This window comes from Symphalangus syndactylus, chromosome 23, assembly GCF_028878055.3.
Source record: "Symphalangus syndactylus isolate Jambi chromosome 23, NHGRI_mSymSyn1-v2.1_pri, whole genome shotgun sequence".
Lineage (NCBI taxonomy): Eukaryota > Metazoa > Chordata > Mammalia > Primates > Hylobatidae > Symphalangus > Symphalangus syndactylus.
The window spans coordinates 38735511-38752430 of NC_072445.2; the positions used below are offsets into that span (position 1 = coordinate 38735511).

Here is a 16920-nt window from a genome sequence, read left to right on the forward strand (position 1 = left end):
ATTCCATTGTGTATCCAATGTTTTCCTTTTAAAGATTATTGGTAAAGTTTATTTTACTTTCTAACTCAAAATTTGTTCACGGAAACTTCTTGGGAAAGTAGGATTCCCTGCATCGCAAATCGACATAGAGAGAGGATTTATTGCAGCTCAACTGCGCGGTGCTCTGACAGCCTTTTCTCTCCCTTCAGGAGGTCCCTTCTTGGAGGACGTGGTAACAGTTGGTCCAAGCCCCTCCCGTCCTCCAAAACTTCCTTTGGCCTCTCCTGGGGGCCCAGTGAATCCTTCCACCTTCTCACCCCGGCTCTTTCCCTCTTTACCCAGCAACAGATACGTTCACTCAGAGAATTTCTGTGATTGGCTGAAGACAGCAGGGGTCGCCCCTATCCTAGAATCTGTTTTCTTCTTCTTTACCTCCGCCTTCTTCCTGTCCTCACCACACGGACTGAGACTGATTTGATTAAAGCACCAGAGTGTAATGGCCCTCAGAGCAGGGCTGGTCCTGGGGTTCCACACCCTGATGACCCTCCTGAGCCCGAAGGAGGCAGGGGCCACCAAGGGTGAGTGCGAGGGCGAGGCGGGTGCGGCGGGGAGCAGAGATTTACGGAGTTGGGTTACATGAGGAGGTGGCATGGAGGATGCTTGTTCCTCTCCCTCTCTGGTTTATGGGCAACTTCCTTCACCAAGAGATACCCAATCCCCCTCACCTCTGTCACATCCACTCTGGACCTAAATGAAGATGCAGCTTGGTCAGCTGCACAAAGTGTCCCAGTCAGCCTTTGCTGACATTCAGATTTCTCCTCATTCCTTCCTCCTGCCTAAGACCCAAACCTCCACCCAACAGACGCCAGCAAGCACCCTGATTTCTCTACCACCCCTGGCCTGGAATGTGCTGCATCAAGTCCAGTTCTGTTGTAGTATTTATGCCCATGCTGGTAGTTAACTATTTACCTGTCTTTGTTCTTCGGGAGACATGAGCTGGTGTGCGGGTCTACGGATGGTTCATCTTTTTTTTCTTTTATTTCCCTGGCCCGCCGTTGTGCTGGGTGCATGCTAGTTCCTCAATAACTGTTGCTCAAACAACTTCCTAGAGTTCTACAAGAATTAAAACTTAATCCCTAACTTCCAGAAAACTAGACAACAGTTATGGAAGAGACACACTCAGTCATAATGCTCTGAGATGGAGGAACTGGGACATGAACCTTGACTTCTGACTCCTCGTCCAGTGCTCTTTGCAATGCCTTGAGTTGCCTCTTCCTATCTCCTTGGTCTCTGGGTCACTAACCTTAATTCTTACCCCTGCCAGCCGTGGCCTGTTTCCCCTCACACCCACATGCACTGCATCTCTGTGCAAAGCTCCACTACTCTCCTGTCCTTAATCATTCCTCCTCATCCCACCCCCACAGTCCCACCAGCTCACAACACAGGGCCCGACAACACAGCCAGGGCAGATGACCACAGCCAGGATTTAAATTCTGGAACCCCAAGCATGACTTTAGGCAGCCCCTCCTCTTCCCATGCTGATATGCCAGACTGCACTGTCTCTGTGCCGGCTGCAGTGGGCTGGGATGAGCCTTTCTTCCTGTCCTCTTCCTTCGCCTCTCCCAGGGCCAGCCCAGTGTCAGAACAGGACTCTGTCCCCACACAGAACCCAGGACGGGGCCCAGGCTCAGGGACTCAACAATCACATATTGTGGATGACACAGACACATTTTCTTCTCTCTCCTTGACCCTGAACTCACCAAACACAGCTGACCACGTGGGCTCCTACGGACCCGCCTTCTACCAGTCTTACGGTGCCTCGGGCCAGTTCACCCATGAATTTGATGGGGAACAGCTGTTCTCTGTGGACCTGAAGAAAAGCGAGGCCGTGTGGCGTCTGCCTGAGTTTGGCGACTTTGCCCGCTTTGACCCGCAGGGCGGGCTGGCCGGCATCGCCGCAATCAAAGCCCATCTGGACATCCTGGTGGAGCGCTCAAACCGCAGCAGAGCCATCAACGGTACCGGCCCTCCCTCTGCCCACCCAGTCAGGCGGGAAGGTCCAGAGAAACTTCCTCCCAGTTCCTAGGTTCCCATCACTCTGGAGCGCGCTCTCAGCCCCCGCACCTGTCATGCCCTGTCCCTTTCTTTCCCAGGATGCTCCAGGTCTTCCTAGACCCCTTTGGCACCCCTCTCCTTGAGGAATGACACCTCTCACCTGGACTCCCGCCCAGGGACCAGTCAAATATAGGAGCTCCTGGCGTTCCCACTCCCTCCCCAGTCTCCTCTCCCTCTGTTTCCCTCCTCTCCTGCCCCAGTGGATACCCCAGAGCATCCCCTGCCCACAGATGGCTACAAAGGGGGAACGTCCCTTAATCCCAGTCCTAGTAAGGCCCTGGGGTGAGGGATGAGCCTGTGGACTCAGGCCCCATTCCTCCTAGTGCCTCCACGGGTGACCGTGCTCCCCAAGTCTCGGGTGGAGCTGGGCCAGCCCAACATCCTCATCTGCATCGTGGACAACATCTTCCCCCCTGTGATCAATATCACCTGGCTGCGCAACGGCCAAACTGTCACTGAGGGAGTGGCCCAGACCAGCTTCTATTCCCAGCCTGACCATTTGTTCCGCAAGTTCCACTACCTGCCCTTCGTGCCCTCAGCTGAGGACGTATATGACTGCCAGGTGGAGCACTGGGGCCTGGATGCGCCACTCCTCAGGCACTGGGGTACGGAGCCCCCTCCCCATGCACCCGCCTGGCCCCAGGTTTCCTTTACTCTAGAATCCTTTCGTATACCACCAACTCCTTCCTTTCTCTCCTAGAGCTCCAGGTGCCTATTCCACCACCAGATGCCATGGAGACCCTGGTCTGTGCCCTGGGCCTGGCCATCGGCCTGGTGGGCTTCCTCGTGGGCACCGTCCTCATCATCATGGGCACATATGTGTCCAGTGCCCCCAGGTGCAGAGGCCCCGGGAGTCTGAGGGGTGGAGGAGGAAAGTGGATGACTCTGAACAGGACATGGGTGGAGAATCAGAGATTCTGTTGTGGGGAAAGAAACGGCCAGGGAGGAAAGAAGCAGAGGTGGGGTGAGAGAGTGAGGTCTTGGGGGAGGTGGGCGCTCAGAGACAGGATCCCAGCATATTGAAATTAGCAACCTCAATCGTATGGTTTCTGCTATTTTAGGTAATGATCCTTCTGAGAGAAATGGCTTGTGGGAGACACCCTGCAGATCCTCGTGGGTTTGTGACAGCCCCTGCATGCTCAGTGCCCTTTAAGTGCATCACGCTGTGCTGACTTTGAGTGGGATCAACATCTGTCCTACAGGTCCCCTCTTTTTTGGCCCCAGTATTCATGGCAGGGTTTGTGGGACACCTACTAGCTTCCCTTCCCTTTCAACACACACACACACATTCTTGCTCTACCCAAAGCTCTGGCTGGCAGCACTAAATGCTTTGGTGGTGTCTGCACTGTGTCCTTTTTAGGCCTTGGCCAGTTCTTCCAGGGGTGAGGCATGTGGTGCTGGGGATTGGCAGCCGTCCTGGGGCCCACACAAGTGTGTCTTGCTCTGTTTGGCCCATTGTGTGTTACTTTGTGAATGAGCCATTTCACACGGACTTCATGAAATTTGCCTCCTGAGTTCAGGTTTACCCTGAAAGGGATGCAGATTATCCTGTTCCTCACAACCCCCTCAGCTAACAACAGTTCTGAAGGGTGCTGGGACAGGACAGGCTCATGGGGACTCCACTCCTGCCTGGGTTTACTCTGTATGAAGAGGCCATTGGTATCCTGCCATGATGTTATCTCCTTTTTCTACATTCCCTAGAGTCCCATGCATGATAAAGAGAGGCCCAAGGCTTGGATAAGGTGGCCACTTCCCTCAGTGGGGTCAATCATGTTAGGTAGGAGGTGGTGGAGTGGGTCAGCAAGGTATCTGGTAAGAGGGGAGGTCCACCTAGACACACTCTAAATATTTGGCCTAGAAGATTTTGGTCTACTTTTCTGTGAACAAAATTTAAAACATACAAAGAGATAAATCACCATACCACATAGTTATGTCGAGACTAAAATGAGCAATACAGATTATGGTTTTCAAACCAGAATGCGCATAAGAACTGCTTGGGATCCTTTTAAAAGTACAGGCATTGGCCTGGTGCAGTGGCTTATTCCTGTAATCCCAGCACTTTGGGAGGCCAAGCGGACAGGATCGCTTGAGGCCAAGAGCTGGAAACCATCTTGGGCTACATAGAGAGACCCCATCTCTAAAAAGAAAGATTTAAAAATTAACCAGGCATGGTGGCTCGCACCTGTATTCCCAGCCACTCGGGAGGCTGAGGCTGGAGGAGTGGTTGGCCCAGGAGTTCAAGGCTGCAGTGAGCCAAGATTGCGCCACTGAACTCCAGCCTAGGTGACAGAGTGAGACCCTGTCTATAAATAAATAAAAAAAATATAAAAATAACAGGCATCACCCAGACCTACTGAATTAGAATCTTGGGGGTGCAAGGGGCAGCAACAGGGATGCTGTCTTTTTTGAGATGGGGTCTCGCTCTGTCACCAGGCTGGAGTGCCATGGCATGATCTCAGCTCACTGCAACCTCCGCCTCCTGAGTTCAAGCGATTCTCCTGCCTCAGCCTCCTGAGTAGCTGGGACTACAGGTGCACGCCACCACACCCGGCTAATTTTTGTATTTTAAGTAGAGACAGGGTTTCACCATGTTGGCCAGGATGGCCTCCATCTCTTGACCTCGTGATCCACCTGCCTTCGCCTCCCAAAGTACTGGAATTACAGGCATGAGCCACCGTGCCCAGCTGAGGCTGTCATTTTTAACCGGTTCTGGATGACTGTGATGCAGCCATCCTGGACCTTGGCTGCGGTCTGGTAACTGGAACCCAGTGACATAATCAGGTGCCATTGGGGGTTATGGGAAAGGGGGATCCCTAAGGTCTGAGGTGGACTAGGAAGGCTTTCTGAAGAACCTGGGTCTGTTAGGGCATCAGCCAATCAAGGTACAAGTAAATAGAGGCAAAATGAGGGTTTGAACTGTGAGCAGTTGGTCCTGGAAAAGAAAGAAACCAAGAGATTATGGGGACTCAATGAGCTTCTTAAGAGAGAGTAAGTTGAAATCAATGACCAGAAGACCCTGATGGAAGTGGAGGAGAATCATCTCAGGCAAACTTTTTGTGTGCCAGTAACAGAAACCCTCTTTGTGTGATCACATGCAAAGTATAGGATATTTGCAATATAGCTGTGGGGAGGAGTGCAGGGCCCAAGGGTAGATTTTAGCCAGGCTTCCCAGGAACAGAACTTGGATCCGAAAAGCCCAGAGAAGCTAGAGCTGCCCCTCCAACACTCTCGGATCCACGTGGTCTGTGTTCTCTAGACCCCCGTGCATGTTAGTGGTGTTCTCTCTCTGCGGACTGACTGTCCTTCTCAGTGAACATGTCCACCCGACAGCTCCTGAGTTTATATCGTCTCAACCCTCACAACCCACAGAGGCTGTGTCTCCTAGTCACAGCTTTAAATTACTGGAAAAATAAATGACCCACCAAACTTGGAGCAGGTGTCCATCTAAGCCCTGTGTAGTTAGAGCAGGAGACAAGATCTCAACACAAATGTGGCTGCCAAGCACCCAGCCCCGGGGCGAGGGGTCAAGTTCTTCTCAGAGAAAGAGGAATAAGTTGGTTCTCAGCAGACATCACAAGATACGTGTGTACCCAACAATCTCTGGTCTCTGCTGATCTTTTGCTTAGACGTTAACTCGATGCATTATTGGAAAGGTGTTTCTCTCATCTCTGTCCTAAGGCTTAATAAAGTCATTAAAATTGTGTTCTTTTGACCAAAGAAATGTGCTTTTTTTTTTCACTGTTGCATATACTACCCTGAAGTCACTGGAACTTCTAGGAGTAATTCCAGAGCCTTTAGATTTATGCATCTGCATGTATACTCACATTTGTTTCTAGTCTCAAGGTACGTAGTCTTTTATTTTAAAAAACAGATTGTCCTCCTGCATTCTTGAGCTTTCACTCTCTTTTAGAACAGACATCCAGTAGTCTCCTGTCCTTTGTATCCAAACTCTCCCTTTTCGCAGGATCACCCTACAAATCAGAAGCACGTCATCTCTCCTATATAACGAGAACATCAAATCCTCTGTCTGTCCTTGACCCAGTCTCCCTTCCACCCAAGCTCCTCCCGGTCACACCCTCTGAGTGTGTCCACGTGGACTGCCTCCAGATCCCCTCTTCCCATCCACTCTCTTTCAGTTTTAATTTTCAACCAAATTATGTTATATGCATAGTTTAAAGAGTCAAATATTTCTACAATATTTGCTACAGAAATACCAGTTTCTAGCCCCCTCTCCCACTGTATCTTCACCCTTACAGAAAATAACTTTCAATTGTTCTAATGTGTTCTGTTGGTATTAACCTCCCATCTCTAAATAACATGTTTGTGTTGCTACATCTAGATTTGTCAGCTTTAGGCTTTATCTCTTTACCTCCTGCTGTGGAAGAGGGGGATTTAGATTTTTTTCATCCTCAAAGAACATCATGCCCCCTTTCCCATGCCCGTTCTTTTAATGTGACTATATTGTAATTTTTACAATATAGTAAAAGTTACTGTGTTTACTATGTTTATATCAGTATGACCATGTAATGGCAAACCATAGAGTAAACCATGCTCGCTCTTCCTTTTCTAGATGGCTTCATTTTCTCTGGAGAGTGTAGTTGTCCTGTTTTCCTTTGTGTGGCTGTATTTGTACTTATTATTAATGAATCACAAAATTCCTCACGGTACAATCAAACACATCAGGTATTCTGTCAATTTTATCATCAGATATAACTCTCCCAGAACCTTCTGTCTGCTCCAGTCTTAACTCTTTGCCCTTGATGATACAGCGGTCACTCTGAGATCACTCTTCGCCATCCTCGTCAGGATTTACCTATCCTCCGAGTTGTATCTTCTGTTTCTCGTATCCGGTCATTGCCCTTTTGTGGTCTGCCTTATTTTAATGAGGCACCTCTTCTTTCCACTTCCTGAGAAACAGTGCACATGAGGAAAACTTTTTATGCTTCGTATGTCAGAAAATGGATTTATTCTACTCTCACACTTGAATAATAGCTTGCACGGTTATAAAATTCAAGATTGGAAATCATTTCCATCAGAATTTTTAAGGCATTTCTCTATAATCCCTTAGCTTCCTGCGTTATTTCCCTTCCTCCTTTAAATTCTTATAGGTGCTCCATTACCTACAAGGTGAAGACCCTTCTCAAACTGTCCTCAGTGTATTTCTTTTTCTTTTTTTCTTTTCTTTTTTTTTTTTTTTTTTTTTTTTTTTTGAAATAGAGTCTCACTCTGTTACCCAAGCTGGAGTGCAGTGGTGCAATCTCAGCTCACTGCAAACTCTGTCTCCCAGGTTCAAGCAATTCTCCTGCCTCACCCTCCTGAATAGCTGGAATTACAGGCACCCACAACCATGCCCGGCTAATTTTATTATTTTTAGTAGAGACCGGGTTTCACCATGTTGGTCAGGCTGGTCTCGAACTTCTGACCTCAGGTGCTCCGCCTGCCTTGGCCTCCCAAAGTGCTGGGATTACAGGCACGAGCCACTGCACCTGGCCTATTTTAACCATATCTATAATAGCTCCTCCTGAAAATGGTCAATGCTTAAGTCACAGAAAACTGTTGTTGCATGTTTACTCCTCCCTGCCTTTGCACAAACTATTCTCTGTGCTGGACCTGCCTTCCTCCACCAACCAATCAAAATTCTACCTGTCCTTCCAGGGTCCAGATTAAATGTCACCTCTTCTGTGAAGCATTTTCAATCCCAGCCCCCAATATGCTGGCCACCCTGTCCCTGCAGTGCATACCACATTCCGCCCTGTGTCAGTTGACCGTGTATGAATTTGCCTTTGCCATTAACTGCTCCTCTAAAGCAAGAGAAGGCTGTGTCTTATAGTTCCAACACCCAGAACACAATGGGCATTGAAACACTGTAGAATTCTATTTAATTCAATTTTGTTTGCCTCAAATCCAGCCTGGTCCGACTGTCTGCAGCTGGTTTTAATAACATTGGCTACCGTTTACCCAACGCATGCAATGTGCCTGGCCTTAATACTTTTCACATGTAGTGGATTTGAATCTTGGTCCAAAAGATTAATAAGATAGTGCACAGAGTGCAAAAAATAGTAAATGTCTTTAAATAATTGAAAATCGGATTCAAAACCTGCTCTAAAAAATCTTGAATCTGATTCAAAACCCCTGCCACGAGGCTGTTTTAAATTCAATCTGTCTTTACTGGGGCTTCTGGTCTCTTACAGTTGTTCCAAGGGTCTGCGCCCTGACACAGTGCTGAGGCCTTGGAGAAGCCCCTGTTGTCTTCCTGCATCTGTCCAGACTGTTTACTCCAAGCATGCCTAGGGCTTAACCTGTATGGTCTTTTCCAAGTGGCAGCTCTGCTGCTTCTGCACCAGGCTTGGGGCAGGGGAATCTTTAGTGAGGAGTGATCCCCAGTGCCTGGGAGCAGGACTGTAAAGATGCACCATACGGCCAACTTCCCCATCCCTGGGAGGCCTCCCCACCTGCCTTGGCTGCTGCGAAGAAGCAGGGTTCTTTCAGACCCACAGGCTACTGTGCCTTCCTCAGTTTGGGAGAACCTTCCCCCTTTGCCTGTCAAAGGCATTGCCCTTTCTCTCTCTGGCACAATGTCTGGGACACCTGGCGTAATGTCAAGAGAGCTTCAGATTTTGGGAAATCCAAAGCCAGAAGAGGAAAGGCCTTGGAGGTGACATGTGCTATTGTCTTGTGTGACAGACCTAAAGACAAAGAAAAAAGAAAAGCATCATTCTGCTGTACATGAATTATTTTATTTCTTCCTTATGACCAATCTGCAAGTTAAGGATAATGATTTCATTTTATAAAGAAGGAAGCTAGGATCCAAATTACTTAACTTGCCCAAGGTCAAACAGCTAGGAGGTGGCTGGAAGGTCTGTGTGATGCTGGAGCCCATGTTCTTTCCATTGCACTGTCCTACTCAGCAGCAAATGGAGACCAGCTTGTGAGACATAAGGCAGGATGAACAGGGTCAGACATCAGCATTACTGGGAAACGTGTAGGAGGAGGTATGCCCAACTTTGGGAACAAACTTCTTCTGAGGCTTCAGCAGCAACAGGCTGCAGGGAATGAGGTGAGCTTGAAGAATGACTGGGGTTGGAATTACTGAAGAGATTTTCTTCTCCCTCCTGGATCAGTCGAAGCCCTCCCCCAGTTCAGACTTTCTTTCTTGCTTAGTCTAAATTCCCTCCTGGCCAACAAGACTCTATATGATCTGGCACTGCATGTGTCTTCATCTTTACTTCCCTCTACTCTTTCTTCTTTCATTAAGCAACAGCCATACTATCTTTCCCCAGAATCCTCCTGCCCAAGATCTTAACGTTAATGCCTCCAATTCGTTACCCATTCACAACTCGTGTGGTACCAATTCAGAGAAGCTTCATTGACCAACTTTGCTAAATAAACCACCTATCTCCAGTCTCTCCCTATCATGTTACCCTATTTATCTCTACACACAGATACCTTTCAATGAATGGTGTCCCACTTCTCAGGCTTTCCTTTCTTCTCTGACCTCAGAAAAGCTTCCAGACAAGTGAGCGTGCACGCAGAGGAGCGGATTCACTTCCTCTCCTCTCCTTATGGTTCAGGAGGTTGCTACCCATGACTTGTAATTTGGCGCCATCTTGTGGTTTGCGTCCACCCCACCTGGAGCCTCCAAATCTGAGTAAGCCTAAGGTCTCCCAAGGTGGACTCCCCGGCACTTCCGTCCACTGGAAACGTTCTGCTGCCACCTCACTAGAGTCCCAACACCGCTCTTGAGAACTGGTCAGATTCCCAGCTGCCCTTTATTCCTTTCCTCGGGCCTTCAGTATATGGATCTGCTTCAGGTACGAGTTCTTACTGTAATGCCTGGAACATGGTGGTTACTCAATAAATGTTTAAAGCCCCAGCTGACTAAAACAAAATGTAGTCACCCTGCTCTCAAATTCCCTGATGACATGTCCACATAAAGAAAAATAAATTAAAATTTGTTCTTCTGATATTAACAAGTATTGTTTTGTTAATACTATTATCTTTCATTTATTGAGCACTTCCAATGTGTCAAACACTAGTCTAACCAACTATTTGTCAAATCCAGTATCTCCACATTCACTAAGAAGCACACCTGATATTTCCTAAATTGTTGCATGAAACCCAAGTGTTTAGGAGAGTGTTAATAACTTAACCAAAAACAAATCAATACAAGTAATATTTTTCTGTTAAAACATTTTAATACATGTAAGGAAATGCCAAACTTAAATACGTATCTTTTTTTTTTTTTTTTTGAGACAGAGTCTTGCTCTGTTGCCCAGATTGGAGTGCAGTGGTGCCATCTCAGCTCACTGCAACCTCTGCCTGCCGGGTTCGAGCGATTCTCCTGCCTCAGCCTACCGAGTAGCTGGGACTACAGGCATTCACCACCGCACCCAGCTAATTTTTGTATTTTTAGTAGAGATAGAGTTTCCCCATATTGGCCAGCTGGTCTCGAACTCCTGACCTTGTGATCCGTCCGTCTTGGCCTCCCAAAGTGAAGTATGTATCTTTATTATATAGTAATCTGCCTTTTAAAAATGATATGTCATTATTTGTAACAATTGAAAATTATTGGAAACATGCCTAGTAAGAGTACAATAGTTGAAAAAATTATAGTACATCTGCACAATGGAGTAATGCAAAGCTGTTAAAAAGAATGAGGAGATAGCCGGGCACGGTGGCCCACGCCTGTGATCCCAGCACTTTGGGAGGCCAAGGCGGGCGGATCACGAGGAGATCCAGACCATCCTGGCTAACACGGTGAAACCCCGTCTCTACTAAAAATACAAAAAATTAGCCGGGCGAGGTGGCGAGCGCCTGTAGTCCCAGCTACTTGGGAGGTTGAGGCGAGAGAATGGCGTGAACCCCAGGGGGCGGAGCCTGCAGTGAGCGGAGATCGCGCCACTGCACTCCAGCCTGGGCGACAGCGAGACTCTGTCTCAAAAAAAAAAAAAAAAAAAAAAGAATGAGGAGATAGAAAAAATAAGTTCCAGTGTTTGATAGCAGACTGGGGTGACTGTAGTCAGCAACAATATATATAGAGAGAGTATATTCCAAAGTAGCTACGAGAGGACTTGAGATGTTGCCAACACATAGAAATGATAAATACTCAAGGTGAAGGATACCCCAAATACCTGACTTGATCATTAGTCTCATTGTATGCATGTAACAGATACTCACATGTACCTCATAAATAAAATATGTAAAATATCATGTATCATTAAAGGAAAAAGTCTAACGAAAAGGAATGAGAAAGATCTCTTGGAACTAATACGAAGGAATCTCTAGGTTAGAGTGGAAAATTCACAGTGCAATAGAATGATTAAACTATGTACCGCCTTTGGGGTAAGAAAGAGGAAACATATATATTTTTTCAAAAAGGTGGATTGGGTCAGATATGGTGGCTTGTGCCTATAATCCCCACACTTTGGGAGGATGAAGTGGGAGGATCACTTGAGGTCAGGAATTTAACACCAGCCTGGCCAACATAGCAAGACTCTGTCTCTACATAAAAATAAAAAAATTAGCCAGGCATGGTGGTACACCCCTGTAGTCCTAACTACTCAGGACGCTGAAGCAAGAGGATCATTTGAGCCTAGGAGTTCGAGGCTGTAGTGAGTTATGATGATGCCACTGCACTCTAGCTTGGGCAACAGAGTGAGACCGTGTCTCCAAAGGGGGGAAAAAAACTGCATTGGAAGATTAAACAAGAAATTAATAAAAATGGCTACTTTTAGGAAGGAAGGGAGAATAGAAGTGAGAAGTGAATATTGACCTTTGAAACATATACTTTACAATGTTAATAAAAAATGACAAAAAACCTCTAAAATTTAAAACAAATAGAACTGAATCACACAGAAAAAATAAGTATTCCAAGTGATATTAAAAGATACTACTATATATTCTTGGTGGAATACATTTACTCTCTCTCCTCTCTCTCTCATTTTTTTTTTTTTTTTTAGACAGGGTCTTGCTCTGTTGCCAGCCAAGCCTGGAGTGCTGGAGTGCTGGAGTGCGGGAGTGCGCTGGTGTGATTATAGCTCAGTGCACCCTCAAATTCCTGGGCTCACGTGATCCTCCCACCTCGGTCTCCCAAGTAGAGTAGCTGGGACTTCAGGAACATGCCACCATACCCAGTTAATTAAAATACATGTTTTAAATAGAAATGGGGTCTCATTATGTTGTCCCAGCTGACTTAATAGAATATATTCTAAGGACAAAAAGAACTATCAAAACATTGAACATCATTCAGTTGTTTTATGGTTAAGTAATATTTGTATCCTTATTTGAAACTATACTACATATAAAATAAAGCAAATCAGTGATCATGTTAATATAATTAAGAACTAAGATTTTTAGGCCGGGGGCAGTGGCTCATCCCTGTAATCCCAGCACTTTGGGAGGCCGAGGTGGGCGGATCACAAGGTCAGGCGTTCAAGACCAGCCTGGCCAACACAGTGAAACCCCGTCTCTACTGAAAATACAAAAAAAAAAATAGCTGGGTGTGGTGGCAGGCGCCTATTATCCCAGGTACTCGGGCGGCTGAGGCAGGAGAATTGTTTGAACCCGGGGGGCAGAGGTTGAGGTGAGCCGAGATTGCACCATTGCACTCTAGGCTGGGCAAAAGGACGAGACTCCATCTCAAAAAAAAAAAAAAAAAAAAAAAAAAGAACTAAGATTTTAATGTATAAAAAGCAAGTAAAAGTAGCTGAATTAAAACAATAATATTAAATTTGAACTAGAAAAAATATTTGAACTAGAACTGTCAATTTTAACTAATGATTTACTAATATATATGTCCCAGCTCTAGCAAATGAAAGCGCCTAATAATAGCCCTGTAGCAATGAGCATCCTCAATGCACAGATTGTAGCTTCTAAAAATCATTTCCCACTCAAAAGAAATAGAGCTTCTTGGAGAAGTGACCAGTTCCAGGCCTGAGTTATGGAAAATACAAATGAAGTGTGAGTATCTCATTGTTTTCATAAAACAAGGTACTGTTCAAAGACTAATAGAGTCATGTCAAGAAAACAGGTCAGCCAGTTTGAAGGAACTTCCATTGGACAAAACTGGAACAACTCAGACATCAAAAAGATGACTATAATATAATTAAACACACTGAGTATATAAAAATCCATGGGTTCCTATTAATAGTCGAATACAGATTTTAAAAAGTAAGCAACAACAACCCATTGATATTACCACTGGATGTGATCTTCTAATTCCTAACACAGAAAATTTGTGCTTAGGAATATACAAGTATATATCTTGACATTTCACAAGGAAATGTTCCATTGATGAAAAAAGGTCTACCCTTCAGAGTACCAGTGAATAAATGTTGGGAAAAATAATAAAATTAGAAAACCAGCATTTTGTAAGCCTAATGTGATCATTGATTCAGGGAGGGCATCATATATGTTAAAACCATTAGGAGAATAGATAGTGAGGAACAAGAGAATCACATCATGCCAAAGTATCATGGTCATAGATTATTTGCTATTAACAAATGGGAGAAATACCTTTACAGAGGTGATGGCTGTCATCACCTCAACTGAGTGATCAAGTTTAGCCTCACCAATAATAGGACAAGACATTAAGCATATGCTTCCTAATAAGATGAAATGCAAAGTAAACAGCAATACTATGTCAAAAATCTTTCATCTGAATCTAGTCAAGCCTTTGTTTCAAAAAGTTCTAGTCTATAAAAAAATACATTGCTGTGATAGAGGAATAAGTCAAATGAAACCACAAAGAAACAATCACACAAATTCAAAATGTGAGAGATTCTACTGGCCTGGTCTCTCTAAAAAGATGATGTTTAAAAAATGGGTGGGATAGTGGGAATTAAGAGACATTACGATCAAATTTAGTGAATGATTCTTGGCAATATCTTTGGGGAAAAAACAGATATAAAAGCACTTTGCAGACAAATGGGGAAATTTGAATATGAACTGGTAATCGATGATATTAGAGAGCTGTTTTCAGTTTTGTTTAGTATGATTACAGTACCATGGTTATGTATCAAGGCACTTTTATGCTAAAGTCTTTAGGGATGAAATGCTAGGAGATCTCTAATTTACTTTGGAATGAATTTAGAATACACACACAGTTCAAACAAATACAGCAAAATCTTGACAGTTGTTGAATCTTTATGATGGGTATTTGTCTTAGTCCATTTTGTGTTGCCATAGCATAACAGAATACCACAGACTAGATAATTTACAAAAAAAAAAAGAAAAGAAAAGAAAGAAATTTATTTCTCACAGTTCTGGAGGCTGGGAAGCCCAATGTCAAGGTGCCAACATCTGGCAAGGGCTTTCTTGCTGTTTCATACCATGGCAGAAGAAAAAAGGATGACAGAAAGGATGAAGGAGAGGAAAGGAGTCAAACTCATCCTTTCATCAGGAATTCACTCCTGAGATGAGATAACTAATCCATTCTAGAGATGATAGCATTAATCCCTTTATGAGGGCTCTGCCCATCTCTTTAAGAGATGACCTAATCATATTTTAAAGGTCCCACTTCTCAACGCTGTTGCATTGGAGATTAAGTTTCCAATGTTTTATATATAACAACTTTATGTTATATATAAAATAAAGCAAATCAGTGATTATGTTCATGTAATTCAGAACTGAGATTTTTAATGTATAAAAAGCAAGTAAAACTAGCTGAATTAAAACAATAATATTAAATTTGAACTAGAAAAATATTTTGAACTAGAAATGTCAGTTTTAACTAATGATTTACTAATATATATGTCCTAGCTCTAGCCAAAGGAAGAGCCTAGTAACTTTGGGAGACACATTCAAACCATAGAAGCTTTCAAGTATTATTTTACTTTTTCCAGGTTTTCTGTAGGTTTGGAAATTTTCACAATTAAAGAGGTGTGTATGTGTGTGTGTGTGTAATGCTTTATTATACTTGAAAATAGCAGGAAACTAAAGGAGAGAGCACTAGATTCCTGAACTCAGAAGTTGATGTATGTCACGAATTGAATAATTTTTTTTTTTTTTTGAGACAGAGTCTTGCTCTGTTGCCCAGGCTGGAGCGCAATGGTGCGATCTCAGCTCACTGCACCCTCCATCTCCTGGGTTCAGGTGTTTCTTCTGCCTCAGTCTCCCGAGTAGCTGGGATTACAGGCGCCCACCACCTTGTTCAGCTAATTTTTGTATTTTTAGTAGAGGCAGGGTTTCACCAGGTTGGCCAGGCTGGTTTCAATCTCCTGACCTCAGGTGATCCACCCATCTCAGCCTCCCAAAGTGCTGGGATTACAGGCATGAGGCACCGCTCCCAGCCTGTTCTGTAATATTTTATAATTTAAATAAATAATGTAAATGCGTTGTTCTTTTGTTTTAATTAAAATAAAATAAACATGATATAATGCCTTTAAATTTTTGTTCCACTACATGGCTATTAAATACATGCATAAAATTTGACCATTTCCCCAGCAGATTTCTCATCCATAGGCTCAAAACACAAACTCATTTTATTTTGGGAGCCCTACAATTACTTTATCAATATTATATCATTTGAAAAAAATGATCTGTAGTCAAAAGTTACTGTAACATTGTCTATAGACATCCCAGGAACACCAAGAATAAATTCACCTGGAAAAATGTTATATAATTTTGTTTTTATAAAACATTAAAATGTTACATAAAAATTATAAAACATTAAAATGTTACATAAAAATTATAAAACATAGGGCCGGGCACGGTGGCTCACGCTTGTAATCCCAGCACTTTGGGAGGCCGAGGCGGGCGGATCACGAGGTCAGGAGATCGAGACCACGGTGAAATCCCGTCTCTACTAAAAATACAAAAAATTAGCTGGGCATGGTGGCGGGCAGCTGTAGTCCCAGCTACTCGGAGAGGCTGAGGCAGGAGAATGGCGTGAACCCGGGAGGCGGAGCTTGCAGTGAGCCGAGATCGCGCCACTGCACTCCAGCCTGGGCGACAGAGCGAGACTCCGTCTCAAAAAAAAAAAAAAAAAAAATTATAAAACATAAAAATGTTATGTAAAAAATTGTTTTCCCCATATTTGAGATTTTATTGCCAATCCCAATCAGAAAACAGAAAAAAGGAATCAAAAATAGTAAAAATGGGCTGGGCGCGGTGGTTCATGCCTGTAATCCCAGCACTTTGGGAGGCCGAGGCGGGCGGATCACGAGGTCAGGAGATCGAGACCATCTTGGCTAACACGGCGAAACCCCATCTCTACTAAAAATACAAAAAATTAGCCAGGCATGGTGGCGGGCACCTGTAGTCTCAGCTACTTGGGAGGCTGAGGCAGGAGAATGGCGTGAACCCGAGAGTCGGAGCTTGCAGTGAGCTGAGATTGCGCCACTGCACTCCAGCCTGGGCAACAAAGCGAGACTCTGTCTCAAAAAAAAAAAAAATAGTAAAAATGAAGAAGGTACTAAGTTTCCAAAATCTTAAAAAGTCTTTATAATTTTTTACTTTCCTTCTTATATAGTCAACGCAAGCCCAGAGCACACCTACCCCCACCCCCAGCTTTCCTCTCACCATCCATCTCCTACAATCCAGTTCCCTCAGGCCTCTTTCTTCACAAAGGTCTCAGTGTCTAAGCCAAGCCCGAAAGTATGGTTAGGATGAATGGTAGGTATGAATAGTTACCATTTAGAAATTACGCAGTCTAAAGTGAATATTAATAGTTCAACTTAGCCTGGTTTCTCTTCATGCAGCAAAAGCCATCACTGGAATTTCCTTTACTTATATTTGTGGAATGAAGTCGTTCATTTCTTATTTGTGTCTTCACACTTCTTAATAGTTTTCCAGCTAAGCTAAATTAATTGGGCTTGGTGAAAAAAA

General features: G+C 44.5%; 1 protein-coding gene across 2 annotated transcripts; it reads left to right on the forward strand.

Annotated features, from left to right (window-relative positions):
* Nucleotides 1-363: 363 nt before the first annotated feature.
* Nucleotides 364-5815, forward strand: LOC129473414 (HLA class II histocompatibility antigen, DO alpha chain). Of its 2 annotated transcripts, XM_055263887.2 has the most exons (5): nucleotides 364-557; nucleotides 1749-1997; nucleotides 2418-2699; nucleotides 2795-2930; nucleotides 3156-5815. In XM_055263887.2, the coding sequence occupies exons 1-5, from the start codon at nucleotides 476-478 to the stop codon at nucleotides 3157-3159; spliced, it is 753 nt and encodes a 250-aa protein (XP_055119862.1). In that variant the 5' UTR covers nucleotides 364-475; the 3' UTR covers nucleotides 3160-5815. The 2 variants fall into 2 exon arrangements, with proteins under 2 accessions (XP_055119862.1, XP_063488443.1); XM_063632373.1 differs by having other exon boundaries at nucleotides 408-557; nucleotides 2795-5815.
* The last annotated feature ends 11105 nt before the right edge of the window (nucleotides 5816-16920 follow it).